Here is a 17,165-nt window from a genome sequence, read left to right on the forward strand (position 1 = left end):
CAAAAAAAATGCACACACATACTCAAATTATATACATTTTATTAACATTTGTCCCCAAGTTGAGGAATGTCATTAGTACATAAATAAAACAAACAAAATTTGACCAAATATCCATGACGTTGTATTGCGATATGAAAGCTTTGTATATGCAGTGATACTAATCAGATTGGGTTTATGGGGTAAGCTCTACATTAGTTTAATAAGTAACCAGAATAAATTCTGGATGGTCTAAGGCTCTGCATAATATATTGGAGGAAAAACACTGCATACAGTAAACTGACCGATCTACCAGGCGGAACCTATTTTATAAATACTGGCCAAAAAATATTCAGCTCAATTCACTAAGATAAAACACATGTTATTTGAGGCAGCTGGATTTTTCACCCATGTGATTGCTGTTGTCATCACTCTTTGCTGCTGTTGTCACTCTTTGGCTGTCTTTGCTGAAATTAACATTTATGTCCAGTAACCATTGTTGGATCTTAGTAATCTGTGCCCAATATTACACTTGGCAACTAGGTGACGTCTTACCCAGCCTGGACCCCTCATTTGCAGTAGTGTGCTTCATGCAGCAAAGGATCTGAAATAACAGTGTGAGGGGCACATCACCCATAATACCCCATTACTTTCCTACGCTACAAAATAGAAATACTTAGTCCAGACTGCCCACAGCAAACAATCAGAATCTTTGATACCTTCACACATTACTTTTTTTTTTTGAGCCTCCTTAGAAACTGTAGCACAGTTGCCATTTAAGGGTGTATTTATAAAAAAATAAATCACATACAAGTCCATTGAAAAATCGTATGTTCTCAGGCAATGTCCTCTACCATTCAAATGTGTGAATGTGGAAGATACAACATTATGGCCACTATCATAGAAAATAGGTCCTCTCCTCAGCTCCAGCCGGTGGCCATATTGTGGTATTTTCTGCATTCAAATTACAGAGAATATAGCCTGAGAACATTCGATTTTGCCTCATTCACTAAGAATACATTTACATGCAATTTTGATTGATGAATAGTTGTGCAAAGTTTTTATAAATACACCACCAAGTGTGTACATGGCAGTGGCTGAAAATAGAACATCCGATAAAATATGTCAAGTGCTAGAAACCTACAAGCTCACTGAGAATGCAGCCCATCCATAACTAGAGACCAGTGACATCACAAAGAATGCAGCCCATAAGTAACCAGAGATCACAAAGAATGTAGCCTATCTGTAACCAGAGACATCACTGAGAATGCAGCCTATCTGTAACCAGAGACCAGTGACATCACTGGGAATGCAGCCTATCAATTCACTGGAGACAGATGACATCATTTACAATGCAGCCTAGCCATTCACTTGTGACCAGCAACATCACTGAGAATGCAGCCTATTTACTGGAGACCGATGACATCACTGAGAATGCAGCCTATCCAGTCACTAGAGACCGATGAGATCACCGAGAATGCAGCCTATCCAGTCACTAGAGACCGGTGACATCACCGAGAATGCAGCCTATCCAGTCACTAGAGACCGGTGACATCACCGAGAATGCAGCCTATCCAGTCACTAGAGACCGATGAGATCACCGAGAATGCAGCCTATCCAGTCACTAGAGACCGGTGACATCACCGAGAATGCAGCCTATCCAGTCACTAGAGACCGATGAGATCACCGAGAATGCAGCCTATCCAGTCACTAGAGACCGGTGACATCACCGAGAATGCAGCCTATCCAGTCACTAGAGACCGATGAGATCACCGAGAATGCAGCCTATCCAGTCACTAGAGACCGGTGACATCACCGAGAATGCAGCCTATCCAGTCACTAGAGACCGGTGACATCACCGAGAATGCAGCCTATCCAGTCACTAGAGACCGATGAGATCACCGAGAATGCAGCCTATCCAGTCACTAGAGACCGGTGACATCACCGAGAATGCAGCCTATCCAGTCCCTAGAGACTGATGAGATCACCTAGAATGCAGCCTATCCAGTCACTAGAGACCAGTGACATCACTGAGAATGTAGACTGTGGCTTGCCGGAATGACTAACTTTGAGAAATCCAATGTGAAAAGCTCAGGCTGGGTAAGTTCCCGTCATAGTTGGTGGCCATAGCAGATTAGAACACACTTCCTTCCTCCAGGAAAGGACACAGTACTGTATATGAGATGTAGGAGTAGTCAGGAAGGCTGGGAGTCTGGATTCTATACATGGACTCGGCTTAGCTGAACCTGCCTGGTGTACAGGGGAGTGTACGGCTTAATACATTTGTCCGGGTCTTGAATACAATCAGATCTTCTCCACTTCAGTGCCCATCATGCCACGGTATGGTTTTATTAGCATTTAAATCAACCAGATCCTACAAGTAACATTCAAGGGCCGCGCCCGTCGTTTACCAGCCACCGCTGGTTTTCTGCTCACACATTCCTGCTGCTTTGTTCCGGGAATAATAAATATTTTACTAGTCTCTCTGTGCCCGACTTTCCCCCGGTTAGATGTTGGGGAAGCGGTAGTTGAATTTTCTGGTGTTGTAATATTTCTTACTCTCCAGGGCTGGTAAGAGGTTGCTGTTGGTAAGCTGTGGGAGATGCTGCAGCTGTAGGAAGAGAGCAGAAGGTCAGTTGGTGGAACCCAGATCTCCGAGCTTCAACTGGTAATGAAAGAAATAGAGCCCTGCTTGCTGATCGCCTAAGAAAAGTAGTTGCCTGGCTTCAATACCAGGTCAGAAAGAGGGAGGGAGGTCAGTAGCTGCCCTCATATTCTCTCACAGCAGGTTTTTTTTTTAAGCATTGCTACATTACTTTGACAGGCATTGAAGTGATTCTAAAGGTTGTAATTAAACAAACCTGTTATACTTACCTGCTCTGTGCAATGGTATTGCACAGAGCAGCCCCAATCCTTTTATTTTTGGGTTCGCTGCCAGCGGTCCTGGCTCCTCCTCCCAGCCGAGTGCCCCCAATAGCAAGCCTCTTGCGCTGGGGGCACTCAAGCAGGTTAACTCTCGAGCTGTGCTCCTGTGAATGGACATTGTCTCTGAAGCACACAAACATGCAAAACATGTCTTGCAGTGTGGCAATGCATGTGCTAGCACGCTCATTACTGCAACATTGTGAACCCAGCCTGAAAGCAGAACTAAACCCATCGAGGGAATGGTCAAAAAAAAAAAAAACGAGTTAAAATTATAATTCCCAGCATGCCGGAAATGCTAATGGTCACAGTTGCTTGTGCTCTCAACCAAACTGTCAGATCAACAATTGGCTGGTGTCATAACTGATCACATGTGCAGCACCATGGCAGTTGCAGATCAATCAGAATCAGAAGATAGCAGCTTCCTTGGCAGAAGGGGATAGGCGGGTTTAGTTCGGTTTGAAAGAATGGGAAAGAGTTGGAGTTGCCTCTAGCCAGCCATGTGGCAAAACCACTTAGAATGCCATGTTCAACCCATAGTGCCTTGTTGGCTCAATTAGCTGTCAAATTTTAAAAAAAAGTGGCCCAGCGGGGCTCCACCCACACAGCCGTGTCACCAGGGGCAGACTGACAACTCATGGGGCCCCCAGGCAATAGGGGATCATGGGGCCCCTGTGTCCTTGCCCAAACTCAAAAAAGCCTATGAAAAAGGTACCAGAGGCATCTCATGGGGCCCCCTACTGACCCCGGGCCCTCGGGCAATGCCCGCGTTTCCAAATGGTCAGTCCGCCCCTGCATGTCACTCATTTACAGCATTCTGTGAATGAGTGACTACAAGTCCCGACAGCCTGTGGAGCACCGTGGTAGTTCATTGAATCTTCCCGTCAGTATATCTGCTTGCCTGAACATCCCATACAGCAGGCAGATATTCTGACAGGTCTGCAGGAGACCTGCATGGCATCAGCAATGTACTGATCGCTGCTGCAATGCTTTCCAGGCTCCTGTAGACAAAATTAATAAATGCACTTTTTTTAACCTGTAAAAAAATGTGCATTTATTATTTCTGTTGAAAATGTGAACTTATCCTTTAACTCTTGGCTGCCACAGCTCCCTGGCTCTTTAAGAGAATATAAATGCCGGGAAGTGGGGGGGGGGCAGGCATTCTGATCATGTGACCACTGTAATCCGCTGTCACCGCAGTCACATGATTGAAAGCGCCCAATTACAAGTATACATCGGGAGCTTTCTGTGACATTTTAGTTACTGTGCTGGGAGTGTGCAGTGTACAGAAATATGTTCCCTATGTGGCTTCTCGGCATTAAAGCCCACCGGCCCCATAGGTCACATATATGTGTACAGCTGGTGGAAACAGGTAATACTCCATCTGTACATTCAGTTTAAATCGACTAAATACATTGCAGGTGAATCCAAATAAAAAGGTCTTGATTTGCTTTTCTTTTTTCTTTTTTTTTTTTTAAATAAAAAAAAACAAAAAACTACAGCCTGAGTAGAAAAGCCTGTCCCTTGCCAGCATGCTGCAGAGAAGGATCCTTGCTCACAGTGGTCTCTGCGCAGAAATCAACATTCCCCCTGCTGAGTCAGAACCAGAGCCCTCCCAACAAGTTAGGAACATTAACCTTGCTGACTGCTGAGCTAAAGGTCTCACACTCTCATGTTTTAATTGCCATATGTGTCCCCATGAAAGAGATTTCTCCTCATTTCCTGTCCTGGTGATCAAACGGATAGGAAATTAAAGTAATATCTTTCCTATGAGGGCAAAGAAAAGAAAACCAGAAAGGGATACTAACCCTTCACCACTCAAACAAAAACCCAGACTTTAAAGTGAACTCCAGGCAGATATGAAACAAAAAATGCAGTTCTGTAACCATTATTAATACTCCATTACATTTATTTTTTTTGCAAGTAGTGTAAGTATCTGATTTGGACCCAATATCAGCTTCTTGCAGTCCCTGTACATCACCGCTAAAATTAGGATGGACACGACTGGAAGCCAGTCAGGCGTGCTACAGGGATCATGCTGATAGAAGGAGTGACTTCAAAATGGGCCTGTCAGTCTGCTGCTTCTCCTTTCACTGTCCAGTCACAGGATGAAGGAGGGACAAGACTTGTAAGTCCTCATGCACACGGGACGTTATGGTAACATTAGCTGTGTAATGTCACGTGAGTTTTTCAGCTTTTTTTTTTAGCGTTTTTGCATTGGCATTTTGCCGCGTTTTATTAGTGTTTTTTTTTTTACCCGGTCAAAAAAAGTCCAAAAACGCCAGTTTGTGGTGTTTTACCGCATTTTCCAGTGTTAGAGTGTTTTTACAGCTAAAAAACTCCTCTAGAAGCCCACTAGTCCTGGGTTTTTTTTCCAGCCAAAAAATGTTGATTCCAGTCTATGTGTATGGACACATAGGATAACATACTGGGGGGTTTACTGGCTGTAGAAACAAAACGTCAAAAAGCCAAAAACATTTTTTTAGCAGTTTTTTTTTACCGCAAAAACAATTTTTTGGGTCAAAAAAGTCCATAAATGCCGGTTTGTGCCATTTTACCATGTTTTGCCGCATTTTTCAGCATTAGAGCAATTTTACAGCTAAAAAGCTCATCTAGAAGCCCACTAGTTCTGGGGTTTTTTTTTCCAGCCAAAAAATGTTGATTACAGGCTATGTGTGTATGGACACATAGGATAACATGATGGGGGGTTTACTGGCTGTGGAAAAAAACATCAAAAGCCAAAAACAGCTGCTGTAAAAATGTCCCGTGTCTATGAGGACTAAGTGTTACTGCAGCAGAGAAAAATCAGGCAGAGCTGTGCAAATCCCAGGACTGGATGGACAGAAATAGGATTTCTAGGTAAAGCATCTCCCATATACAGTATGTATTGTATGTGTATTTAGCAGTTTGCCTGGAGATCAGCTTTATATGGGATCTGTAGAAGAAAGAAGATTCCCCAGTCCAGCTTCACTTCCATGGTAGTATCTGAAGACCTCCCAACTTCCATTGTGTTCTACTCCATCTGCATCTACTGATACAACACGGAACCCAATAAACATGAGTGTCAATGAAACCAGAGTGATAGACCCCAGTGCTGGGGCCAATGTTGCTGTACGTACCCCAGGAAAGTATTTCCGGTGCAATCTGGTCTGTTTCCGGCTCACTCTCTCTGGATCCTTGGCGGCCTCCGCTTCCTCCCGGATGCTGTCAAAGTACGGGTGTTCCAGCAGCTGCTCACACTTTAGTCTCTCTGCAGGGTCCATGTGAAGGCAACCCTGTAGGTGCAGAAGGGAACAATCTATAGCCATGCTTTTAAATGTTCATGGGTTCATAAATGACATCGTACAAAGGTGCCGCCATTGGATTGATCAAGTGATAGCATGCAAAGAAACCTTCACAGAAACCAAGCAGATTCCATTCTGCCAAATCATTCAAAGTTATTAAATACAAACATATTTATTAACAGACCCAAGATTTACCTAGGACAGTGGTGGCCAGATGCGGCCCCTTGCTTGCCTTTATCCAGCCCTTGGGGCACTTTTCCTCCCCCTGATACAAGACACTATTGTGCCCACTGGCACCAACAATGGGGCATAAATCCTGCTGCTAACATAACCAACGGGCACTATTCCTCCCACTGACACCAACCATGGGGCGCCATTTCTGCCACTGACACCAACCATGGGATACTGTTGCCCTCACTGACACCCACAATGGGGCACTATTCCTCATACTAACACCAACAATGGGACACTATTGCTCCTGACACCAATGAAGGGGCACTATTCCTCCTACTGACACCAACAACAGGGCACTATTCCTCCTACTGACACCAACAACAGGGCACTATTCCTCCTACTGACACCAACAAAAGGGCACTATTGCTCCTACTGACACCAATGAAGGGGCACTATTCCTCCTACTGACACCAACAAAAGGGCACTATTCCTCCTACTGACACCAACAACAGGGCACTATTCCTCCTACTGACACCAACAAAAGGGCACTATTGCTCCTACTGACACCAATGAAGGGGCACTATTCCTCCTACTGACACCAACAACAGGGCACTTTTCCTCCTACTGACACCAACAGGGCACTATTTCTCCTACTGACACCAACAACAGGGCACTATTCCTCCTACTGACACCAACAACAGGGCACTATTGCTCCTACTGACACCAGTGAAGGGGCACTATTCCTCCTACTGACACCAATGAAGGGGCACTTTTCCTCCTACTGACACAAACAATGGGGCTCTATTCCCCCTCCCCAATACCAAAGATGCATTGGTTACACCCACTAACGCCAGGATAATTTTAACTCCCAAAGCCCCCCCTAAAGTCTGAAGGCCCTTTGTTCTGTAATTATGGAGACCCCTGGTCCAGGAGATCAAAAGATATGGCCTTCACTGTGGTTCCTGATCCATTTACACAGGACTAGGAAGGAAGATGATTGCCCTAGACACAACCTATCCGTGCCTCATAGGTCTGGAGGATAATCTATCAAACTGGCTGGATGTGCATTACTAAAGGTGCTTATATTGCCGCTAAACATGGCTGCGGCTATCCATAACAGTATTTTCAGTACAAACGGGACTTAGACATAAACCCTGACTTAAGGCTGTATTAAACCGAAAAAAGGAAAAATGTAATATATTGCAGCTTAACAATCATTAGATGTGATGGCTGCATTAGTTTTCTTTTTTAACTTTTTTCATCTGACGATCCCCGTATTAGAGTGCCTTCACTCAGGAAGGAGCAGCACAGGGGGCACCTTTGGACAGTAGCAATGTCATTCTAGGGGGAGGGGAGTGTTAGCTGGAGATTGGCTTCAATTTATTAGTATACAGTTGCAAGAAAAAGTATGTGAACTCCTTGGGATTACGTGGAGTTTTGCATTAATTGGGCATAAAATGTGGTCATTATAGTGTTTACCAGTCACGTTTTCACCACTTCCTATCAATACCCCCTCTAGGCTAATTACCATCAAGAAATACTTCTTGTATGGTCAAATCACATCATTTATCATCCTTAAATATGTAAACAATGTTCCCTTTGAAGTGTCTAATTAGATAAACAGGGTATTCCCCAAATACCAAAAGGTGATCTTGCATACAGCTAGCATAGCAAAGAGTTCTTTTGATGTGCAAAGTGGTCTCGTCACCGGCCTGTGTGCGTCCATTCAAAATTAAACACATACATACTTACCTACAGTTCCAAGAAAAAGTATGTGAACCCCTTGGGATTACGTGGAGTTTTGCATGAATTGGGCATAAAATGTGCTCTGAACGTCATCTAAGTCACAACAATAGAAGAACACAGTCTGCTGAACATAATACTACACAAACATTAGATGTTGCCATGGTTTAATTGCACATAACATGTAAACACTCAGAGTGCAGGGAGGAAAAAGTATGTGAGGCCCTAGCTTAATGACTTCTCCCAGAGCTAATTGGAGCCAGGAGTGAGCCAACCTTGACTCCAATCAGTGTGATGATATTGGATGTGTTGCTGACAGCTGTCCTGCCCTTAAAAAACACACACCTGTTTTGGGTTTACTGGTTTCAAGAAGCACTGTCTGATGTGAACCATGCCTCGCAGAAAAGAGCTCTCAGAAGACCTACGATCAAGAATTGTTGACTTGCATGAAGCTGGAAAGGGTTACAAATGTATCTCCAAAAGCCTTGATGTTCATGTGTCCACGGTAAGACAGACTGTCTACAAATGGAGAAAGTTTAGCACTGTTGCTACTCTCCCTAGGCGTGGTCGTCCTGTAAAAATGACTGCAAGAGCACAGCGCAGAATGCTGCATGAGGTAAAGAAGAATCCCAGAGTGTCAGCTAAAGACCTACAGAAATCTCTGGCACATGCTAACATTTTTGTTGACACATCTACAATAAGGAAAACATTAAACAAGAATGGAGTACATGGGAGGACACCACGGAGGAAGCCATTGCTGTCCAAAAAGAATATTGCAGCACGTTTGAAGTTTGAAAAAGAGCACCTGGATGTTCCACAGCACTACTGGCAAAATATACTGTGGACAGATGAAACCAAGATTGAGTTGTTTGGGAAGAACACACAACACTATGTGTGGAGAAAAAAAGGCCCAGCACACCAACATCAAAACCTCATCCCCACTGTAAAACATGGCGGAGGGAGCATCATGGTTTGGGGCTGCTTTGCTGCCTCAGGGCCTGGACGGATTGTTGTCATTGATGGGAAAATGAATTCCAGAGTTTATCAAGACATTTTGCAGGAAAACGTACGACCATCTGTCCGCCAACTGAAGCTCCGCAGAGGATGGGTGATGCAACAGGACAATGACCCAAAGCATACAAGTAATTCAACAAAACAATGGCTGCAACAGCACAGAATACGCCTTCTGGAGTGGCCCAGTCAGAGTCCTGACCTCAACCGGATTGAAATGCTGTGGCATGACCTTAAGAGAGCAATTCACACCAGACATCCCAAGAATATTGCTACACTGAAACAGTTTTGTGAAGAGGAGTGGTCCAAAATGACTCCAGATTGTTGTGCAGGTCTGATCTGCAACTACAGGAAACGTTTGGTTGAGGTTATTGCTGCCAAAGGAGAGTCAACCAGTTATTAAGTCCAAAGGTTCACATACTTTTTCCTCCCTGCACTGTGAATGTTTACATGTTACGTGCAATTAAACCATGGCAACATCTAATGTTTGTGTAGTATTATGTTCAGCAGACTGTGTTCTTCTATTGTTGTGACTTAGATGATGTTCAGAGCACATTTTATGCCCAATTCATGCAAAACTCCACGTAATCCCAAGGGGTTCACATACTTTTTCTTGCAACTGTATCTAAATCTACTAGTCCATCTAACACTTTATAGGCAGTTAGAGCAGATTTTTCTTTTTTCTTTTGGGATAAGGTTTTACATAAATATATAAAAGCTGATCATTGTAAGCACGCCATCCAGTGTTAAATGGTGTGTCTCATCCCTGTAACTGATACTTCTACAAGAGAGCGTGTTCTTTTGAAAAACAGCAGACTTACTGGCCAAGAAAGAAAGTTTAAAAAAGAAAAACGAATGCAGCCATCACATCTGAGAATTGGTAAGATGCAGTATAATAAATGTTCACTTTGGGCTAAAAAAATGAATGGCTCAAATTGCACTGCAAATCACAGCAAACCCGCAGAGAAACCGCATGAGATTCGGACAGGAATCAAGCCGCATTCCTATTCAAATCACATGCGATTCTATGCAATTTGAGTCCATTCATTTTGTTTGGGCTCAGATCGCACCGCAAAGGTATCAGAACATTCATAAAAATATAAATAAAGGAATGCGCTAGTAATAAAGCATCAAATAATCTGAAACAATATGCAAATTAATAAGTGCAAAAATAATAATGTCCACAATTTTTGTATACAGTCCAACCACCAAAAAGTGACAATCAATACTGAAATCTTTTGTAAGCAATTGACACCGTGAAGAAAATCCACCACTGAATGAATTAAGAACCAGAGTTGAACCAGATTTTGCACTCTCCAATTTTAGGAAATCGCCTTTATGTTGTCATTTCTGACATCTCTACATATTAAAAACAGTTGTTTTTTTTTCGCTAGAAAATTACTTAGAGCCCCAAAGTAAAGGTTCTTGAAAATGAAACATATTGCCGTTATTTATGGAGGGAGAGAGAGAGAGGATGACCATTTGACATCAAAGTTGCTTCCATCCATGCTTCCTAGATTGTAAGCTCCGAAGAGCAGGGCCCTCGATCCCCTCATGTTTTGTATTGTATTGTTATTGTTCTGTCACATGTTCTGTCCCCCTTTGTAATGTACAGCGCTGAGCGAACTATTGGCGCTTTATAAATACTGTATAATAATAATAATCCATGCTGATTGGCTGTTTGCAGTACATTGCTCCCAAACCTTGGAATCTCAACAGATCATCACTCCCAGAGCAATAGCAGCACAGTGGCTAACTGGCTAGCACTTCCGGCTGGCAGTACTCGGGTCGTTGGTTCAAATCCCAGCCACAGCACCTCCTGCCTGGAGTTTGCATGTTCTCCCTGTGCCTGCGTGGGTTTCCTCTGGGTACTCCGGTTCCCTCCCACATGCTGGTAGGTGAATTGGATCCTGTCTAAATTGCCCCTAGTATGTGTATGTATGAATGTGAGTTAGGGACCTTAGATTGTACACCCCTTGAGGGTTAGGGACCTTAGATTGTACACCCCTTGAGGGTTAGGGACTGATGTGAATGTACAATATATATGTAAAGCGCTGCGTAAATTGACGGCGCTATAGAAGTACCTGAAATAAATAAATTAGCGATTATGCTGATTTATAATTTAATCAATATATAGCTCTGGTGAGTTTATTTAATTCATTCGGTGGTGGATTTTCTTCACGGTGTCAATTGCTTACAAAAGATTTCGGTATTGATTGTCACTTTTTGATGGTTGGACTTTATACAAAAATTGTGGACATTATTATTATTTTTGCACTTATTAATTTGCATATTGTTTGAGATTATTTGATGCTTTATTACTAGCGTATTCCTTTATTTATATTTTTGATGCTTATACCAGATTTGGGTTAAGGTTTGCAGCTGATTTTGAATTTTTTGGCGCTTTTCTGTTTATTATCACTATATCAGAACATTCATACCTGTGCACATGCTTACCATCTGCACCCATACCGGTGAAACCCTAATTACACCTATTATCTGCATACGGTTAACAGAATATTTGCAATTTCAGTACAGGAAAGGAGCCTGTACAACAATGCAAGACTGAAGAGAAGCCGGGAGGTCAGATTTAACATTTCTTCATTTTATCCCAAATGAAAAAAAAAAATTGAATTGGGGATTTAAAGTGGTTGTAAACAACAAACATGAAATATGAACAGAGCATATCCCTCTATAGTGTCATTTCTGTCAGCTGCCTTGTTTCTCTGCTATCAGCATGAGTCGTTTGTGAAAAGTTTTCCTGACACCAAGAGAAAAATGGTGACAGGGAAAGATACAGCCTGCGATTGAAAGCCTCAGCTCTGTTCCTGTGTACTGTGTGGAGGGGCGGTGTCCCTTCCCTCCAATCAGCTCTCAGAGTTCTCACTGATGTAACGTCAGCTCCCCGCCCCCTGCTTTTCATCATTGAGAGATCCTGTGTAAATTCTGAACTTTGAATGAATGTAGATAAACAGGTACAGCGTATGTAGGAGGATTTGTTTCATCCCTGTGTATCACCTGAGGCCAGTCACTTCACTGGGTATATGTGAGGGTGTACAACCACTTTAAGGTTTTCTCTTAGTAACAGAAAAAGGAGATAGACAGAATTACCTTCATGAGTCCCATTGCATTAGCGGAGATATTTGGAAATCTGTATTCCAGGGGCTCCTGAAAATAGAGTGGAGCATTAGACGCAGGAGGGAAATGGCAAAGCACTCAGTGTGATGGTGTTCTGCAAGCATGGATTGCTGTGCCACCTCCAGTCAGGGGGTGGGGTGGGGTGGGGGGATTCTCACCGTTTTTTCAGGAACTGGAATGCTGACCCCACTGAAGAACAGATTGGTACTGAACACTTGCTGATGCCGGGGAATAAGATCGCCTACAGGAGACAAACACCAAATATATTATCTTATTAAATAAAGAAACACAAAATGCACAGATGTCATAGCGACCAATCAGAAGTCAGTCAATTTGCATGACAATCTGGGGCAGCACAGTGGCTAAATGGTTAGCACTTCTGCCTGGCAGTACTAGGGGTCGTTGGTTCGAATCCCAGCCACGGCACCACCTGCCTGGAGTTTGCATGTTCTCCCTGTGCCTGCGTGGGTATCCTCAGGGTACTCTGGTTTCCTCCCACAATCCAAAGACATGCTGGTAGGTTAATTGGATCCTGTCTAAATTGTCCCTAGTATGTGTATGTACAGTATGAATGTGAGTTAGGGACCTTAGATTGTACATCCCTTGAGGGTTAGGGATTGATGTGAATGTACAATATATATGTAAAGTGCTGTGTAAATTGTCTGCGCTATATAGTACCTGTAATTAATAAATAAATTACAGAGTAATGCAGAAAAGCACTGATAGACGTCACAAGACTGCTATATACAGCTGATGAGAAAAGGTATTTAGCAGTTTAGAATTACTACAATAATTGCACTTCCATGTTGTGTGTGCTGTGGAAGACCAGATATAGTGAATGCAGGGTACGGGGAGACTGGATATAGTGAATGCAGGGTCCGGGGAGACCAGATATAGTGAATGCAGGGTCCGGGGAGACCAGATATAGTGAATGCAGGGTCCGGGGAGACCAGATATAGTGAATGCAGGGTCTGGGGAGACCAGATATAGAGAATGCAGTGTCCTGGGAGATTGGATATAGTGAATGCGGGGTCTGGGGAGAGTGGATATAGTGAATGCAGGGTCCGGGGAGACTGGATATAGTGAATGCGGGGTCCGGGGAGAGTGGATATAGTGAATGCAGGGTCCGGGGAGACCAGATATAGTGAATGCAGGGTCCGGGGAGACCAGATATAGTGAATGCAGGGTCCGGGGAGACCGGATATAGTGAATGCAGGGTCCGGAGAGACCGGATATAGTGAATGCAGGGTCCGGAGAGACCGGATATAGTGAATGCAGGGTCCGGGGAGACCGGATATAGTGAATGCTGGGCCCGGGGAGAGTGGATATAGTGAATGCAGGGTCCGGGGAGACTGGATATAGTGAATGCAGGGTCTGGGGAGAGTGGATATAGTGAATGCAGGGTCCGGGGAGTCCAGATATAGTGAATGCAGGGTCCGGGGAGACCGGATATAGTGAATGCAGGGTCCTGGGAGAGTGGATATAGTGAATGCAGGGTCCGGGGAGACTGGATATAGTGAATGCGGGGTCTGGGGAGAGTGGATATAGTGAATGCAGGGTCCGGGGAGTCCAGATATAGTGAATGCAGGGTCCGGGGAGACCGGATATAGTGAATGCAGGGTCCGGGGAGTCCAGATATAGTGAATGCAGGGTCCGGGGAGACCGGATATAGTGATGTAGTGAGTGCAGGGTCCGGGGAGACCGGATATAGTGAGTGCAGGGTCCGGGGAGACCGGATATAGTGAATGCAGGGTCCGGGGAGACCGGATATAGTGAATGCAGGGTCCGCGGAGACCGGATATAGTGAATGCAGGGTCCGGGGAGACCAGATATAGTGAATGCAGGGTCCGGGGAGACCAGATATAGTGAATGCGGGGTCCGGGGAGAGCGGATATAGTGAATGCAGAGTCTGGGGAGAGCGGATATAGTGAATGCAGGGTCCGGGGAGAGCAGATATAGTGAATGCAGGGTCCGGGGAGACCGGATATAGTGAATGCAGGGTCCTGGGTTTAGTAACGCTTTAATCCCCCCCTCTCTACCACCATATATCCACCTTTGCTTTGCTCCTCAGTCACTCTGGTCAGGACCAGGAAACAACCCTATACTTCTGGATATGAATGATCATATGACAGCGCTGGGCCGTTCAGCGCCATCACATGGGGAGTCCAAAGCCCAGTACAAGCTACAACTCCAGCTTGTAGTTTATATGGGAATTTCTGAATTAGGAGAAGCAGAAAACTGAAAGGAAGCCAAGTATGAGCATCTGAAGAGGCGAGGAACAGATTCACTTTATATCGTCCTGCTGCAAGAACATTCTAAAATCTCATATATTGTAAAGAATAAAAAACACTCCTCGCCCACCCTGGTTTTCACTTTTGTTATAAAGCAGCAGGTTCTTTTAGTATGACTACGTTCATGTCACTCACCCAGAGTTTTCCTGATGAGGTATAACTGATCCACGTCAGATTTGCCTGGCCACAGAGGGATTCCAGATATGAGCTCAGCAAACACGCAGCCAATAGCCCAGACATCCACAGGAGGGCCGTACTGGGTATCACCCACAAGCAGCTCTGGCGCTCGGTACCACCTTGTAGCCACATAATCTGTGTAGTAGTCGCTGGGTCCAGCTAATCAGTCACAGAAAATAATAAATGAAAATATAAATATTGTGGGGAACATTTTAAAAATTTGCTGAAGAAAAAACTGTTTGCAGAGCTCAATAGCTCAAATTTAAAGTTCCACCAAAAATTCAATAACTGGGTATCACCCACAAGCAGCTCTGGTGTGCTGTACCACTTTATAGACCACATACTCCGTGTGATAGTCACTGGGTCCAGCTAATCACTCACAGAGAATAACAAATAGAAATATTGTGGGGAACATTTAAAAAAATTGCTGAAAAAAACTGTTTACAAAGCTCAATAGCGCAAGTTTAAAGTTCCACAAAAAACCCAATTACTGGGTATCACCCACAAGCAGCTCCAGTGCTCTGTACCACCTTATAGCCACATAATCTGTGTAGTAGTCGCTGGGTCCAGCTAATCAGTCACACAGAATAATAAATAGAAATATTGCGGGGAACATTTTATAAAAATTTACTTTGATTTCCACCCCCCCCCCCCAAAGCTCAATAGCTCAAGCTTAAATTTCCACCAAAAACTCAGTTGGGGGAACTAAAGGTTCCTGAGCCTCTGAAACTTTGTGGCGTGCACCACATCAATTGAGCAGATAAGACCTACAGTACATCAGATCTCTCTGTACCACCCACACTAGTTACTATTTCAGAGAGAAACTGGTGCAGGGTCCGCTCCTAATTAACAAAAAGACTGCAGCAGTTTTCAGCATAGAAAATGACTACAGACCCCTGCAGATGTGACCTGGGGGTGCAGATAGCTCACAAGCCTGTAAAAATGTGGAATAGACTCCCTCAAGAGTTGGTTCTGGCCAGCTCAGTGGATTGCTTTAAAAAAGTCCTGGATTCTTTCCTAGATACACAGAATATAACTGGATACTAATATTTATAGGTAAGTTGATCCAGGGAATATCCGATTGCCTCTCGGGGGATCAGGAAGGAATTTTTTCCCTGCAGGAGCAAATTAGAGCATGCTTTGCTGGGTTTTTTTGCCTTCCTCTGGATCAATCGTGGGTATAGGATCATAACTTTTTTTTTTTTTTTAATGGTTGAACTGGATGGATTTTGTCTTTTTTCAGCCAGACTAACTATGTAACTATCAAACTAGAAGAGGGCAAGGGTCCATTATGCTAAAGAGGCCACAGGCATAAAACACTACTTAGGAATGATCCAAAAATAACTGTGAAATTAATCATTTGCTAGAATAAAGCCTTTAATTCCAAATCTAATTCTACCAAAAGTTTTATAATGGGCAGATAAGCCAATCATAAATGGGCAACTTCTCCCTGATGCCCGACACATGGCCTGGCGCAGCTTGCCAAATCCTGGCCTGGTTGCGCCACCTGTTGGGCACAAGAGAAAGCTCACAATATGTTGCATTTCCAAGCTGCCGAGTCCTTTGAAATGGCGGCCAGCAGTTTCAATGGGACACCTGCCAGCCCTGCCCTGGAAAAGTCTGCTGTCCGACTGATCCTTGCTGCAGAATTGCAGTTATACTACAAATGTACTCACTTAATATCCTGGCAAATCCAAAATCGCACAATTTAATGACCAAGTGCTTGGTGATGAGAATATTCTCTGGCTTGACATCACGATGAATACACTGCAGAGATACAAACAGAATCATCTTAAAGCATAAAAAGTAAAAGGAGAAACTGATTTTGGTGGCATTGCTCTTCAAGATTGACTCCACTTTTGTTTTTTTCAGGGGCTGCTGAAAAAAACCACAGAAAAGCTCCTAAATGTGAGTTTATCAGCTGCAGTGTACATGGAGCCTTCTACAATGCTGAGTTCTTGAAAGGGGTAGAATCACTATAAAAGAAAATGTAACATGCAAATAGGTTTTCAGTAAAAGCAAAGCTTGGAATTTGTGACTATGTATACAGCTGGGCAACAGAAATAAAAAACACAACAGTGATAAAGGCCGCTTTGTAGTGACTGCATGTGGATCAGAACAAATAGAAGTATAACAAGCCAGTCTTCAAGGATCGGCCACAGACACTCTTTATAGATATATAAACTGTTTTATGTGTTCTAGTTTGCATGAGAAATAAGAAGCAGATGGTGTGGAGTCTTTAGTGTCATACGGATCGGTTCTATACAGCCTAGAACTAGGAAGAAGAGTACATGAAAGTCACAGTCCCTGGTGCACCATGCATTTTCAGAAGTAATACAGTGGACATAAAGGGGTTTATTTACTAAAGCTGGAGAGTCCAAAATCAGACTCCCTTCTGCATAGAAACCAATCAGCTTCTAACCTCAGCTTGTTCAATGAAGCTTTGGCA

General features: G+C 43.7%; 1 protein-coding gene across 1 annotated transcript in view; it reads right to left on the reverse strand.

Moving 5' to 3' along the window:
- Positions 1 to 22: 22 nt before the first annotated feature.
- CDKL1 (cyclin dependent kinase like 1) overlaps positions 23 to 17,165 on the reverse strand; it is a 27,810-nt gene continuing 10,667 nt past the window's right edge. Inside the window, exons 3-8 of the mRNA XM_089664559.1 lie at positions 16,393 to 16,483; positions 14,675 to 14,875; positions 12,407 to 12,489; positions 12,222 to 12,278; positions 6,018 to 6,173; positions 23 to 2,587 (exon numbers count right to left, since the gene is read on the reverse strand). Coding sequence (XP_089520685.1) covers positions 2,483 to 2,587; positions 6,018 to 6,173; positions 12,222 to 12,278; positions 12,407 to 12,489; positions 14,675 to 14,875; positions 16,393 to 16,483 — 693 coding nt within the window. The 3' untranslated portion in view covers positions 23 to 2,482. The remainder of the gene's footprint in view (positions 2,588 to 6,017; positions 6,174 to 12,221; positions 12,279 to 12,406; positions 12,490 to 14,674; positions 14,876 to 16,392; positions 16,484 to 17,165) is intronic.

The sequence above is a fragment of the Staurois parvus genome, unplaced genomic scaffold, assembly GCF_062004578.1.
Source record: "Staurois parvus isolate SC_StPar_1 unplaced genomic scaffold, SC_StPar_1.0 ptg001944l, whole genome shotgun sequence".
Lineage (NCBI taxonomy): Eukaryota > Metazoa > Chordata > Amphibia > Anura > Ranidae > Staurois > Staurois parvus.